At 47.5% G+C, this 15,642-nt stretch overlaps 1 protein-coding gene across 7 annotated transcripts in view; it reads left to right on the top strand.

Moving 5' to 3' along the window:
* The window catches only part of Rreb1 (ras responsive element binding protein 1), a 125,773-nt gene extending 113,306 nt beyond the window's left edge, over positions 1-12,467 (top strand). For 6 of the 7 annotated variants that reach the window (XM_027410372.2, XM_027410370.2, XM_027410371.2 and 3 more), the window contains 3 exons: positions 2,057-2,218; positions 7,391-8,188; positions 9,192-12,467. In XM_027410372.2, coding sequence (XP_027266173.1) covers positions 2,057-2,218; positions 7,391-8,188; positions 9,192-9,661 — 1,430 coding nt within the window. In that variant the 3' untranslated portion in view covers positions 9,662-12,467. The remainder of the gene's footprint in view (positions 1-2,056; positions 2,219-7,390; positions 8,189-9,191) is intronic. The other variant, XM_027410375.2, reaches the window with a different exon arrangement.
* The last annotated feature ends 3,175 nt before the right edge of the window (positions 12,468-15,642 follow it).

Raw genomic sequence — 15,642 nt, forward strand, 5'->3', positions numbered from 1 at the left:
TTTTCTTTTTAAATGAAGGTGTTTTCTATGCTTTTAGCAGAAAACTACTGTAGACCCATCAGGGGCCTCACCAACCAATTGTAGGATTCTCAACTACTGTGCAAGGGTCCCTTGTTGGTACGTGATGGGATTTTGATGTGGCCCTCCCAGGGTCTCTATGTATGGTTGGATTGATGCAAACATTTATGTCTGCGTTGTTGCCCCCAACCCCAGCCCCATACACCTTTTGTGTGCCTTTCTACTCCACAGAGTAGACATTGCTGGGTAGGGGGGGTCTTTATCTGTTTGTTTGGCTGCTTTTGTGGGTGGATGTTGCTGCTTCTGCTACTGCTTTCTTCAGTGCTGTAGTTCAAGCCCGGAGCCTCATTAGTGCCAGGCAAGAGCTGTGCCCTTGAGCTCCAACCCTGGCCTATCTGCACTGCCAGACCATTCCTAAGGAGGTCTGCAAGCTCAGTGCTCTCAGGAGGGAATAAGTGCCCCTTGTCTTCAGTTATTCCTGGTAACAATCCTGGGTGCATTCTCACAGGCATTCTGGGCTTTCCTTCCCCTGGAAGGAAAGAAACCCTTCTGATTCTTCCCAGAAGCAAGCCCTGGGGGCCTCTACAGCACCCACCCATCTTGCACACTGCACTAGTCCAAGTTTTGCCAATATTAAATTATTAATCTAAAGGGAAGGTCCCTGGTTTGTATTTCCAGGGAGCTGTGTCACATGACCTTTCCTGTCAGTTATTGAAGGTTGCCTACAGGTTCAAGGTTCCAAGATAGCAGTACTAGGCAGTAACTCTATGGTTTTAGTCCATGACACCTTGTCCCAGTGGAGTCAGAGACTGGGACCTTGAATCTGGCAACTGGAACAGGGGCAAAGGGGTGGGGACAAGGCAATGACACCGCGCAATCCAACATTGCCCTCTCTCCTAAAGCTCAATGCTGTTCTCTTTCTCTCCTGCTTCCCATTCTCATTTTCCTGTCTCTCCTTTCTCTTCCTCCTCCGTCCTCCCTTCTCTCTTCCTCTTCTGTCCTCCTCTTGTCTCTTGTCCCTTCCTTCCCCCTTTTCTACTTCCTTCCCCTCCTCCTTCCTTCCCTGCCCTTCTTCCTTCTTTCTTGTTTCCCTCTCTGTTCTTTTTCTCCCTCTTTCTTCTTGACCTCAACCTCTTTTCCCATTCTCCTGGCCTACTTGATCATGCATGCATGCTCTGCCCCTGAGCCCTGGCCCGTTCCCTCCACAGTCAGCCCACACAAACCCAGGATAAGCCACAGGGGAGCTTCCAATGCATTCTGAAGCACGATGTTTGCAGTGCAGATGGAATCAAATGAATAAAGGGGATTCTTGGGGAGGGGGGGAGGGGAGAAGGGCCTCTCCTCCCAGCATGTCTCCCTGTTCCTTCCTAGCGCTAGCATGGGGTCTAGGCCAGGCGCTGGCCTGGCCTTCCCTATGCTTCTGTAGAACAGTACATGTAAGCTGATGTAGACTTGGCCATCCCATACTAAGCAAGAGTAAGAAAATGTGGGAGGCGTGGAATGAATCCTCCTGTCACTTGCTAGTAGGGCCTAGGTGGAGGTCACTGCAGAATTTCCTCTGTGGAAGCCACAGCTATCTTGTCAAGAAGGGGAGAGCTGTCACACTGGATCTAAGACTCACTCTGAAAGTTGCCAGGGGTTCATGATCTCCCCTGGGGAGACTTGTACCTGCTACCCTGTCCCAGCTCACCCCTCACCTTCAGTACTTCCCGCCAGGCTGTAAGGGGATGAATGGTTTTTCTCATGTAGGTATTACTTGCTATGGTTTAAAAACCTTGTAGTGGTATTAACATCTCTTACGACCTTACTATCTTGCTTTCATTGTTTATTTTAGCTACTGGAAGACAACCTCTATTACATGAAGGCAAGGGGAAAATGATTATTTTTGTCTTTTTAAGTATGTTTCTGTTATTTTCTTAAAAGGAAGGGTGGAGGGTGAAGAAATGCCAGCAATCCAAGGAGAGTAGATCAAAAGCAACTTTTCTTTTTCATTGCAGTAGAAAGCCAGATAAATACGTATTTTTTTTTCCTGCTTCAGGTCAGAAACCCTTCCCTTGTCAAAAATGCGATGCCTTCTTTTCTACCAAATCTAACTGTGAACGCCACCAGTTGCGCAAACACGGAGTTACCACCTGCTCCCTGAGAAGAAACGGGCTTATTCCCCCAAAAGAGGGTGATGTTGGATCCCATGATAGCACAGGTAGAGCCTCCAGGTGATGGAGAACCAGAGAGAGGAGGGCGCTCCCCAGAGCTCGGTTAAAGCTGTGTGAGCTGGCCTCAACTTAGGGGCTTTGTGGAGGACTGGAAGCCCAACTAAGCATAAACTGATACCAAGGCCTGTGGAGTTGGGGAAATAGTGTAGTGCCTAGGGGACTTGGGAGCTGCTAAGGGGGAGATCCAGTGCCTTCCTTCCAGAAATTGTGGTTGTTCTGATCCTAGAAGGTGGGATGTGCAAATGTTGTTTACTTTCAGCTCCTGGTGTAAATCCCTGAAGGAAATGCAAAGCTCTGAAGTTTGGGGGACCCAGCTTCTGCAGCCTTCTTGAGCAGCACTTGTCCAGTGAACTCGGTGCTGCAGGAGCTGTGACCCCCTAAGCTTTTAGTTGGGGTGGGGATGGGGGGTCGGTGGGAGCAAAGCAGGGTGTTTCTTTTCAATAACTTTCCCAGTACAAACCTGTCCCTGTTTGAAAAAGCACTCTGCATGTCCTTTCTTTAATCACAACTTTGCTTGACCTGGATCCGGGTATTATTTATTCTCCTGTGCTGATGTGTGCTTCCTCCCTCCAACCCCTACAGAGTAATTAACACCGCCCCATTCCTTTTATGCCACCTTCACCCCTTCAGCTTCTGTATTTACTCATGTCCTCTATCTAATATACTCTATAATCCAACTGCTGAAGTATGCTGCCTCCTACCCACACCCCCAAAACACACCATAAGAAAACCAAGCTGCTGCAGGCCGCCTAGCCGAGCCAGGTAGAAGTGAGGGCACTGCAGATGCAGGCCCAGCTCTGTGGGTGGTAAAAGCTGGCATTTGCCCATTGCTTGAATCAAAGCCACCGATGTGTTTATCTAGGGTTACAGTTGTGTCTATGACTGCCCTTCCTCAGACTCAGGTGGGATAGAGTGCTGGGTAGTGTGGGAGACACCCCAACCCCTGACTCCCTTGTCCTTACCTCAGTGGTGACACATCACAGTGGACTGGATTCAGGGAGAGCTGCCCCCAGTGGGGAAGCCACCTCCACCCTTCCCCCACCTTCACTCAGCCTTGTGCAAGCAATGGAATGCCTTAGGCTTGCTGGGTCTTTCTGCCTGGGTCAGACCCTTTAAGGACAAGAGTGGTCCAGCTGGTTTGCTGGCTCCTCTCCCCCACCCCTGGCTTCCATTTCCACATAGTGCTCCAAGATCTTTGAGTAAAGAAAGGTATCCCGCCATGGTTGACTCCCTGTGAGCCAAGCCCGATCTGCTTCTCAAGCTCCAGGAAGCCCGAGGCACTGCAGCAGCTGTCTTTGCTGCAGACTGTCCTGTTAATGATTAACCATCATTGCCAGGGCACCTATTAGACTGGAACGTTTTCTTACAGCCTACTTTACAGAACACTCCTGTGATTCTTCCCAAACCAGTTCAAGGCAGCTGACCTGGGGGTAGCTTTGGGGTAGGAACCCGTGTCCTCGGAAAAGTCTGTCACTGCATCCTGTTCACACCACAGGATGTTCATTCACAGGAGCTCTGCTCCTTACGCACAGCTCAGTCAGAATTCATGATCTGAGCTTAGCGTTGGCACCAAGTGTTAGCCTGTGCATGTATTTACTTTTTAAGTTTACAATTATAGGTGTTCTTTTTCCAAGGCCCTGTCCCAGAAGTTATATAGATTTTCTTAAAGGGACAAAGCCTCTGGGAAAGGAAGTCACTGAAAGTTGTGAAACTATCCAAAGGGTAAGTGTCTGGTGAGAGAGAGAACAAATTTAGGAGGGAAAGAAAGCAGAAGAGGAGACATGGGAGTTGAGGGATTTGAGAAATTTATAAACTGACTGGACATGATACTAGCTGAGGGGTGGAAGAACACACTTTTAAAAATTCTTTTCCCGTTTTGACCTTGGAGACAGGCTAGCCCAGGCTATCCTCAAACCCAAGGATAACCTTAAACTTCTGGTCCTCCTGCTCCTGTGTCCGAGGGGCTCCTCAGAGTATATCAACACACCCAGTTGGTGTAGTGTTTAGAGGCAAAGCCAAGTCCATCAGCAAGGGTAGGCAAGCACTCTATCGCCTGAACCATATCCTCAGTCCCAGAACAGACTTTGTTTTAAAGAGACAGGAAATGACAAGGAAGTTCCTGAAGTTTTTGAGATTTGGTTTATGTGCATAGATGTAATTCTTTTAAATCCCTAAACGTGTTTTATGATGTCATATGATTTCCAACCGCATGAGGTCTTCCATGAAAATGCACCCCAGATTTCCCCCACACCCATTGCTAAAAATACTTTGATGGGAAACAATTTTCCCTTAAAGGGCTATATTAAATACTCAGTTTTAAACTGAAACTCTTCCCTCTGCTAGGCAGATGTGGCCCACTCTGCTCTTGAGGAATATTGGTAGGTACCTAGACAGGACCTGTTACAATAGAAATTTGAATGTTTTAAAACTATTCCTTAATGGAAAGGCACTTTTACCAACACAGAAGTCCTGTCGTTCACACGCACTGGTACCCAAAAGTGCTCCTCATTCTTGAACACATCAGGCGAAATGCAGGCAAAACCGTCCATCAGGTTGTGTAGGTCAGTTGCCTCTGTCACATTAGCTGAGTGACATTTTATTTCTAGGAAGCAAGAGATCTGTAACTGGAGATGACCAACAGAATCTGCTGCCCTTTAGGAGGAACTGGGCACTCATTGACTACTAGGTTTCCTCCAGCAATTTTCTAAAGTGTCAAGGGCACTAAGTGGGCACTGATGGGGACCAATAAGCTGTGCATCCTTTTAAGATTGCATTACCCATAAGAAGTGATGAGCTCAGCTGCCTCCATTTGCAAGTGGGGCTTTGAGGAGAAGCTGTAATTGGATGAGTCCTTTTCAAGTGGTCTACTTGCTCACTCACCATATGTGAGGATGTTAAGTCTATTGTTCCTGGGAATCATACAAAACCAGGTCACAGGCTACCCTGCTAAAACACTCCCCCTAGTGGAACTTTGGAGTGCAACGAAGCCACTTTTGTTCAAAAGCGGGAACCTCATTGGATAGAGAGAATTTATCCACCCTCAAAACTGGATCATGAATGGGATAATTCAGTCTTAGTGCTTGTACTTGGATTTGGTTTCAGAATTTATTTTTGTTTTTTAAAAGTGGGTTGAGGGTTGTTTGTTTATCATTTTAAATATATTCTCCCCAAAGCAAACAGCCTATGAGATGGGTTAGAAGAATTAACCAGAAAATAACCATATTTTTTAACTGGACTAGGGACATGGCTCATTCCCTAGCACTCATTTAAAAAAAAAAATCTGGTAACATTGGCTTATACCTAAAATCCTTGGATTGTGGTAGCAAGAGGACTCCTGGAGCATGCTGGCCAGCCAGTCTAGCCATTCAACAAGCTTCAGGTTAGTGAGAGGCTCTGTCTCAAAAAAGTAAGATAGAAAGTAATGGAGAAAAAAAGCAGACATTGATAGATCTCTGGTTTCCAAACCCATGTGTAAGAAAACACATGCGTGCACACACCGAATTACTCACAAAGCAAGCGATCAAAGCATTATTTGTTTCTGTTGTACAGTTTAAACCAAATCCATTCCATAGATGCTCTCTGTAATTCCAGAAAATGAGCATAGATGTTTCCTTCAAGTATAGCCTAAGCATCAGTATGTGGCTCAGGTTGCTGTTTCTTATCACAAACTATCTTCATACCATGATTGCTTGTCTAATTCTGAAGTCTCTTGAGATAACTCAAACAGTAACCTCTACCAAGCCCAGTAAGAATGAAACCAATGAATTGATGCAGGTGGAAGCACCCTCACTTGACTGCAGAAGAACTCAAAGCCCCAGGCAGGTATGATTTATAAGTCTGAGGCAGCTCCTCTCCCCAGCCCCAAGACCCGCCTTGATGGCACATGATGGAGCATGTGACACTGAAAAGGAATGAGAGGCATGTGGTGGCCTTCTGGCTTATTCCCGACAGCAAGTGAGAATCTCTCTCAGGTTAGGTGCAAGAATTTCTGCAGCCTCAAGCACTGATCAGAGATACGCCTGTCAGAGGGCGCACCTCTGTATCTGCTGTAAGACCCCAGTTTCCTCTGTGGGTTCAGAGGAAGCACTGAGAACCCATAGTGGTAAATTGGACATTAAGTCTGCAGTTAAACAGCAGTTCTCAGCCAGGTTCCATTTTGCTATTAGAACCATCAAGTCCTTGTGTTCAACCCTAGTAGACGAAAGGTAATTTTCCGGATACTGTTAAATGTGGTTAATTTTTATGTGTTTTTGTTTCTCTCTTTTCTCTTTCTCTATTTTGAGATCCTCTCATACCCAGGCTTGCCTTAAACTCAGGTTGGAGCCCAATCTGGCCTCAGACTCCTACCTATTTTAGTCTCTGAAGGGCTGAGATTTGCAGGTGTGCACCAATGTATCTGGCCATGGTGCCCTCGTGTAAGGTCCCTGATAGCTGGCAGACTTTCCACGTCTGGTTTTGCTGTGGGAGGTAGATAAATGGGAGCAAGAAGTCACTGTCTGCAAGAGACTCATCCTCTAGGTCCCTGTCATCATGCTCACCCACACTCTCACAGCCCCTTAGAGCCATCTGCCATCCTTCCCCACATGTTCTTGACCAGGTTGTATTTAAGGTCCTCTGCATGCATTGTTTACAGGTACAAGAGCATCTTCTCTGGCCTCTACCTGGGGATGTGTCTGTGTACCATATATGCAGAATCCACATGTGGGGTCATTTTCTGTGAACTCCTTGAGAACCACATTTGGAAGATGGGGGGTTGATCTTGTGTATGTTGCATGTCTGTAAAAGCTCTTTGCACTGGAAAGATAACCTTTACAACTTGGCTTCCTCAACCTCCCTAGTGCTGTGAGTCTCTGGAATGCACGCCCTCTCTGTCTGCACTGCCTGAGTCACTCACACCTTCCTTGGGGTGGGGACAGCTGAGTGAACATGGGTGTGACAGTTGATGTCAGGAGTCCTGAGGCACAAGAACCCATCTGCCTAACTGTGGGAATGTGAAGGCTGGTTTGGTCCTTCTTACAACTCCAGGTTTAAAAGTCCTCACTAGGTTTAGTATCCAGGCTGCTGGGGTGGGTCCAGCCAAGTTCCAGTGGAGTCCTTGAAAAAGGCATGCTTGGTGTCACCTCATCTGAACCCCTTCCCTGCTCTGCTTGCCTACACAGACAGCCAGTCAGACACAGACGCATTGACCACACCAGGTGAGGTGCTGGATCTTACAGCACAGGATAAAGAGCAGCTGCCATCAGAGGGAGCCGTGGAGCTCAGCCCAGCCACACAGGACCTCACTGTCAAAGAGGCCAAAGCAGAGGCAGCCCCTCCTGAAAACGAGGAAGAAAAGAGTGCAGAAGAGAAGCCAGAGGAAGAGTGCAGCATAGAAGAGAGTGCCGGCAATACAGATGCCCCGGAAGAGGACACCGCCAGCAACCAGAGCCTGGATCTTGACTTTGCCAGCAAGCTGATGGAATTCAAGCTGGCAGAAAGTGAGGCAGGCACTGTGGACAGCCAAGGCACAGCCCAGCAGGACCAGAAGCATACCTGCAATACCTGTGGAAAAAACTTCAAGTTTCTGGGCACCCTAAGCCGCCACAAGAAGGCACACAGCTGCCAGGAGCCCAAGGAGGAGAAGGAGGCACCTTTGCCGGAGAATGAGAGTGCTAGCAGAGCAACGGAGGGACCCTCCCCTTCCCCTGAACCTGAGGAGAAGCCTGCCGAATCCCCAGCAATAGGTCCAACCCTAGGAACCAGGGAGGCCTCAGTGGAGAAACAGAGTGAAGAAACAGAGGGTCCCTCTGATGGGGAAGGCACAGCTGAGAAGAGGGGCAGCAGTGACAAGACACCAAAGACAGACTCCCCCAAAAGCACGGCCACTAAGGCAGACAAAAGGAAGAAGGTGTGCAGCGTATGCAACAAGCGCTTCTGGTCCTTGCAGGACCTCACCCGGCACATGAGGTCACACACAGGTATGAGGGACCAAAGCCAGCCTTCCAGAAGAGGCCGGGGTCACCTAGTGTGGTCATCCAGTGTCTAACTGGAAGTCAGTTCCAGAGACCATTGAGAAAACCAGCTAGGTGGCAGCGTTGACCTTTGATCTGGAGAAACTGGAGCTCTTCAGGAGCTGTCCCCTTGGCCCTGAGCATGGCACAGACCTTCCACAGGGCAGGAGAGTGGTCCCTCTGCAGTAGGACTTTTTGGAAAGCACTGTTTTCCTCAGCTATCCAACCCCAGTCTTGTCCTCTATAAATAAGGAAGACAGCTGCCCTGTCCACAGGCTTCTAGAACATCCAGTGTAGTTCTCAGACCCTAACAAGGACACAGGGAGATACATGCCAGGAAAGTCGGGTGCTGGTCTGGCCTATGTTGTGAAGACCCCACGTGTCATCCATTAATAGGTGGGTGGGGCTGTTCTTGTCCTGACTTTGTAGCAGTCAACCTGCTGGAACTGTAACAAACTCCTTACTGGCTGCCACATGGGCACATCCTTGTCCCTTGTAGAGCTCAGCCTGTCACCTACAGGGTTAGAGCTGCAATGTTCAAATAAGATCTTGTTATTTTAGCTTTAGCAGAGAGGGAGACCTAGATAGAACCATGAAGCCAAAAGATAGAAACATCCTTCCTTCACCATCCCTCCAAAGAGAGCACCCCAACCCCTTGTCCAGATCTCACTGCCATGGCCCCCTACACACAAGTGACCTTGGCATAGTTACACACAAGTGTGCATGCTGGTACCTTGTTCTGGCCAGAGATGTTCTCAGCTGTGGCAACTTGGTATGTAAACTATCAGTAAAAAGCCCAACTGGACCTCCTTGTGCCTTGATTGAGGGGGTTGTTGCTGGCCTTGTAGAGCCTGGGGGAGGATTATTTAGATTATTTAGTTCTGGATGCTGCATTTGTGTAGAGTGGGGAGCTGGAAACCAGTAGCCTTCATGTTAATGGACATCTCCTTTTCCTTTTCCTGTTGCTCAGGAGAAAGGCCATACAAGTGTCAGACCTGTGAGCGAACCTTCACCTTAAAGCACAGCCTAGTGCGACACCAGCGGATCCACCAGAAAGCCAGGCACAGCAAACACCATGGGAAAGACAGCGACAAGGACGAGCGGGCTGAGGAGGACAGTGAGGATGAGTCCACCCATAGTGCTAACAACCCTGTCTCAGAGAATGAGGCCGACTCAGCTCCTAGCACCAGCAACCATGTGGCCATCACCAGGAGCCGGAAAGAAAACTCGGGGAAGGATTGTAACCAAGAAGAGAAGGCTGCAGCAGAGCAGCCATCTGAGCCCAGCCACAGCACCCCCAAGGAGCAGGTGTCTTCAGGGGAAACAGACCCCCAGAGCCCAGCAGCCCTTGTACAAGACTTGCTGGAGCTGTGCACCAAGAGGCCTGCCCCAATCCTGGCAGCCACCGACAGTGCCTCACAGCTCCTGGGGATGGAATGACAGCTTGCCCCGCCCCTGTCACCACAAAGCTAGCAGAGCCTCCTGATTATAGATTTCACAAGGTTGTCTCAATGTCCTTCAGCTGTCTGGAAAGAGGAAAGAGGGCAAGAGAGACAGGCAGTGCAGCCAACCAGCTCGTGCCATAGCCTTACCCAGTGCGCATGCTCCCGGCCCCAGGACGGCCGGCCCCAGTGCCTTAACTACTTATGGTCCTCCCATGTCATTGTGGGTGTATCCCTGCCCTCAATGGCGTTTTAACAAAACAGTGATTTTTAATGAATTGTTGGGAGACCTCTTCATTTAAGCATTAACATTACCTTTTGTATTGATGTGTTGGAGCTCGTTTTTGTAAACCTGTGATAGTACTGTTTGTTCTGTGAGCTGGAAACAGAAGAAGAAAGCCTAGCCCTGGATCCCTGTAGCCAATAACTGGAAGAAAATGATGTGAATTTCCTGTCCATGACCAGAGGGAAGAGGTGGGAGGCTGATTTCTAAGCTAGACGTTTTTTCTCTGGGTCACCTGGTGGAGGAGCCGTGAGCTGGTCTTTGTTGTTAGTGGATGTGGTTGATGCAGAGTTCCAGTGCGGTGTGAGCCAAAGCCAGGAATGATTCTAGCTTCAACCTCACGGGTCTCCACTCTCTCCATGTTAGAAATGGTTACTGTTCAAATTCTTAATTTACAGAGAAGAATGACCTCCTCAACAGCATAATCTATGGAGGACATGCCTGGATGTCATATATTGATTTTTTTCCCCTTCTCCCCATTTGGTATATTTTATTATTATTAATATTATTATTATTATTATTAGTTCATCAGTTTGCTGGGCTCTACATTCAGCAGAAACAAATGGGCAATATTTGTCCTGGGAGACCTGCACTGCCGCCTGGTCCCCGCATAATGTGTGCCTGAAGCTTTTGTTGGCACACCAGTGATGGCTCTTCTACTGTACTCAGACAAGCCTTTCTTCCATGACTGTAGAAGCCAGCAGGGGCCAGGAGTGGTCCTCCAAGCATGGCTAAGGAGTGGTTCAGCGTGGACGAGGATGCACGTGTGATGGGGGAAACAGGCATCCAAGATTCCGGGCGCACCTGGGGCACCTCAGAGACAGCTTGCAAGGCATCCCAGTCTTCCTGCTGAGCTGCGCTACTGTCATTTGAAAAGCAATGAGATACTACTGCTGGTGATGAACTGAGCTGTGTGTGCAAGGTGTAGACTAGAGAGCTGTCTTCCTGCACCTTCCGAGAGAGCAGCGCTTTTAATTTCCTAACTGGCCAATCCCTTGGTGCACAAAGGCGGGGTTCCTTTCATTCTTGAGTGTCCTATACAGGCAGTAGATGTCCCTCATCAGCAGAATGAAACCGCTCCTACTGTAGCTGGCCTCTGTTCAGCACCCTGTCCTTTAGCTGAGACCCGAGGATGCCTGAGCCACACTGCTACTAGAGCTCCTGTGCTTGTCCCTTGCTGCAGAGCCTTGAGTCCTCCCTGGGGGGTGGGGGGTGGGGGTCTTCCTCTGCGTCACTTCTTCCCCTCCCCCAAGACATGCATACCCTTTTGTCCACCAGTTTCTAGTGGCTAAAATCCAACCACCCTGACTTCAATGGAAGACAGCTATTCTAGAGATAATGAAAAGTGATATATTTGCATATTAAAAAAATGTTGAGTTATATATGATTTTTTAAAACTGTACTAGGGATGTATGAACCAGTTTAAAATTGAGATTTTATTTACTGTAGAGAGAAATCAGAACCAGTGACCCCATGGTCTTCTAAGTTAAAGCCAGCTCCTGCATCCCTTAGTTGTTTTTTTATTATTATTACAACTGTTATTTTCATTGTTATTATTGGGGTTTCTTGTGTTTTGTTTTTCTTTGCAACTCTCCACACTAAACTCATGATCTTGTGGGGAGAAGCCATGACTGAACTCTAGGCTGCGGTAAGATGTAGCAGGGATTGGCTCCCAGCAGCAGCCATAGCCGGGGCTGCAGCTCGCAATAATCACTATTGATTTAAAGCTTTATTTAGTCTGATCTATTCTTCATAGTCAATAAGGTCTTGCCACATTTTATTAGTGAGATTGAGAAATGTACTATTTGTTTGTTGTCCTGCCCGCCTTCCTTCCCACATATTAAACTGTGAAATTTGTGATTTGTTTAAACGCTGGGTGAATCATAGTTTAGTTTGCATGTCCAGCTAATTTGTTTCTATACATTTTGTTTGATTCTCTTTCTCCTCAGGGCTTTTACAAATATATATATATTATATATGTATATATATATATATGGATCGTCTGAAAAATTTTTGAGGTGCAAATTTTTTCTTGTTTTTTTTTTGTTGTTGTTTTGTTTTTGTTTTTGTTTTTCTCTTTAATGGACACAATGCTGAGATTCAATCACTACATAAAATACCTGGCTGTGAAAACAAACAAAAAGACCCCGTGGGGCTGTTCTTCAAGCAGCTCTGGGGAAGGCCCGTGAGACAGACGCTGATTTCAGATACATCATCATCCTACATTCGTCTCTTTCCTCTCTTTCCTCAAGAAGTTGATCCTGATGATTTCAGCCCATGCATTAAACAGGAAACAATAATAACTGTAGAATTCATATTTTTCTAAAGGGAACTTAAAAACTGCTGCTACATGTCATGTACAAAACTGGTTTATGCCACATGAACAGAATCACAAGTTTGGTTTTGGTACTTTTTGTTTCTCTTTGTACTCAGTTGTATAGAACTTCCAAATTCAGAATGAAAAGAAAGCTGTTCTGTATCAAACCATCTAAGCAATAAATGTTATATTTAAAAAATGGCACATGACCAGCCTGTGAGTTAGTTCCTCCAGTCCCATCTCCAAACCTGCAGCCCACACAGGCACCAGGGAGCAGCCAACCAATGATGCCCTGAGAAGCCTGGGTACCCAACCAGGTAGCATCTTTGAAAGAGAGCTGGGGCTGGGGAGATGACACAATCAATAAAGTGCCTGACACAAAAGAGTGGGGGACCTGAGTTCAGAACCCCTGTAAAAGCTGTGAGTAGTAGCTCGAGTCTAACTCCAGCATGGGGGTGGGGAGGCGGGCATGCAAACACAAACAGATACCCGGAACTCCCCCTGGGCAGCTAATCCAGCCAGATTGGTGATCTCATGTTCACTGAGAGGTCCTGTTTCAAGAAATAGTAAGGTAGAGAGTGCTGGCAGGATGGTTCAGTGGCTAGAGGCACCCATAAACCTGACAGCCTGAGACTGGTCCTTAGGACCCACCTAAGAAAGACAGGAGGCCAGGCAGTGGTGGCACATGCCTTTGATACCAGCACTCAGGAGGCAGAGGCAGGTGGATCTCTGTGAGTTTGAGACCAGCCTGGTCTATAAGAGCTAGTTCCAGGACAGCCTCCAAAGCCACAGAGAAACCCTGTCTTTAAAAAAAAAAAAAAAAAGCAAGAAAAACAAAGGACTCTCAGACAAAAGAACAACTGCCGAAAATTACTCAACACATAAATAATTTTTTAAAAAATCAGTAAAGCTTTCACTAATAAAAGGCAGTTGGGGGCTGTAGAGAGATCAGAGTTTAAGAGCATTGGCTGCTCTTCCAGAAGTCCTGAGTTCAGTTCCTGGCTACCACATGTTGGCTCACAACCATCTGTATTGAGATCTGGTGCCCTTGTCTATCATGCAGCATACATTCAGGCAGAACACTGTATATAAATCTTTAAAAAAGAAATAAATAAAAGCTGCAGTTAAAGAGTTTCTGTCTTGACAATGTGGATGGGGGATGTCAGCAGCTGTGGTGAAATTTCATAATGAGGCCAGAAAGAGACACTGCAGGAGCAGCAGCAGAGACAGGTGGCCCCATACAGCCAAGTCTGTTTTCTGTGCACTGGTAACTAATGAGAAAGCCTGGCCTTTTTTCCCTAACTCGGTTGTAAAGGACCAAGTTGACATGATGTGGAGCAGTGTTTCTCAACTTATGGGTCTCAACCCTTTGTGCGGGAGTCAAATGACCCTTTCATGGGGGTCACCTAAGACTATCAGTAAACATATTTACATTACGATTTATGACAGTGCCAAAATTATGGTTATGAAATAGCAATGGAATAATTTCCTGGCTGGGGTCACCACAACATGAGCTGTAAGTGGCAGCATTGGGAAGGCTAAGAATTCTGGTAAGCTGAAATCTTAGTGTTGCAGATTTTAGCAAAACTAGCAAATGGAACAGCAGTCCCAGGGCTTGGAGACAGCTCATCAAACCTATGTGTGTGAGCATCTGTCATTGTGCAGGGCCCTGTATATCTTCACTGGGGAGTAGCCCTCAAAAGGCAACCCCAGAAGAAGCTGATTTGTAGGGTGACTGATTACAGGTTATGATACGAAGTCATTGACTGTCCTATCCTAAGTGCCAGATTATAGCATGGCAGGAGGAATGAGATCCCTCAGCCTGCTCAGTTTCCTCTGTTGGCCCCAACAACTGGCTCTGATGAGATACCAATAAGGATCCTAACATGTCCCACAGGGCTAGATAGATGACTCAGCGGTTAAAATTCTGGTGATGGGGGGCTGGGGGGGGGGGTGGCTGGAGAAATGGCTTGGTAGTTAAGAACACTAGCTGTCTTCCAGAGTTCAATTCCTAGCAACCACATGATGGCTCACAACCATCTGTAATGAGATCTAGTGCCCTCTTCTGGCCAGCAGAGATACATGCAGACAGAACACTGTATATAAATCATCAATCTTTAAAAAAAAAATTCTGGTGATGGTCACAAACACACAGCTTCCCGGCACAGCCCCCAGCCCCTCCAGCTGGGTGGAAGGACACTGCCAACCACTGGTGATCTGTGAGTGTGCTCTCGGTGCCCGCATGAACTGGACTGCAGCTGGTATTCTATTTGCTTTCTGTTGTGACAAACACCATGACTAAAAGCAACTTGGGGAGGACAGGGTTTATTTCATCATAGCACTCTTAGGTCACAGTCCATTATGAAAGGACATTGGAGCAGGAAGTGGGGACTGTGGAGGAATGCTCTTTTCTGACTTGCTCTCCCTGGCTTGTTCAGCCTGCTCCTCCCGATCCCCGCCCACCACCACCACAGGGTTTTACTGTATTGCTTTGAAGCCTGTCCTGGAACTCGCTCTGTAGACCAGGCTGGCCTCGAACTCATAGAGATCCACCTGCTTCTGCCTCCCGAGTGCTGGGATTAAAGGCGTGCGCCACCAACACCCAGCATTCAGCCTGCTTCTTTTACACCCAGAACCACCGGCCTGGGGATGGCACCACCCACAGTGGGCTGGACAGTCTCACATTAATCCAGAAAATGCCCTAACATATCTTCAAGCCGTGTGCTCAGGAGGCAAAGGCAGGACTGGTCTACATAATTATAGACCCTGACTCAACACTAACAAGAAAGGAAGGAAGAACCTACTACACTGAGTACCAGGGCGTCTTTGAGTTCATTCCTCCCCCAGAATCCAGTTAACCTTGACTGTGCACTTACTCAAAGTGTCCCCTCTGGCAGTCACTGCCCAGAAGACACTGACTAGGACACTAAGAGAAGAACCACGTAGAAGAAACCTGCTGTCTTGGCAATTTAAGTTCTAACAGGGAAACTGACAGTAAAGGAAGAAGATGAGGAAGATAAAGATGTGAGTTCAAGAGGAAGAAGGAACCAGGATGGGACAGGGATAGCCAGCCCGGAGAAAGCCACCCAAGCAGATGTCTGCAGAGGGAACAGGAAGGCTTTGGGCCACAGGCCCTGCAGGAAGCTGGTGTGAGATGAGTAGAAGGAACAATGTGTGGAGCTTATAGTAGACTGGGGTAGGTCGGTGGGATTCTGGTTTCATGTTGACACTGGGGTGACAAGGGTGGCCACAGGGAAACCACTAAAATGAGGTCACAGTAGTGCCTTCTCATAGAACTTTGAGAAGAGGCAGGTTTTGTTTGTTTTTAAGACGGGTTCTCACTATGTCTCCCTGGCTAGCCTGAAACTCAGTCTGTAGA

This window comes from Cricetulus griseus, chromosome 3, assembly GCF_003668045.3.
Source record: "Cricetulus griseus strain 17A/GY chromosome 3, alternate assembly CriGri-PICRH-1.0, whole genome shotgun sequence".
Taxonomy (NCBI): Eukaryota; Metazoa; Chordata; class Mammalia; order Rodentia; family Cricetidae; genus Cricetulus; species Cricetulus griseus.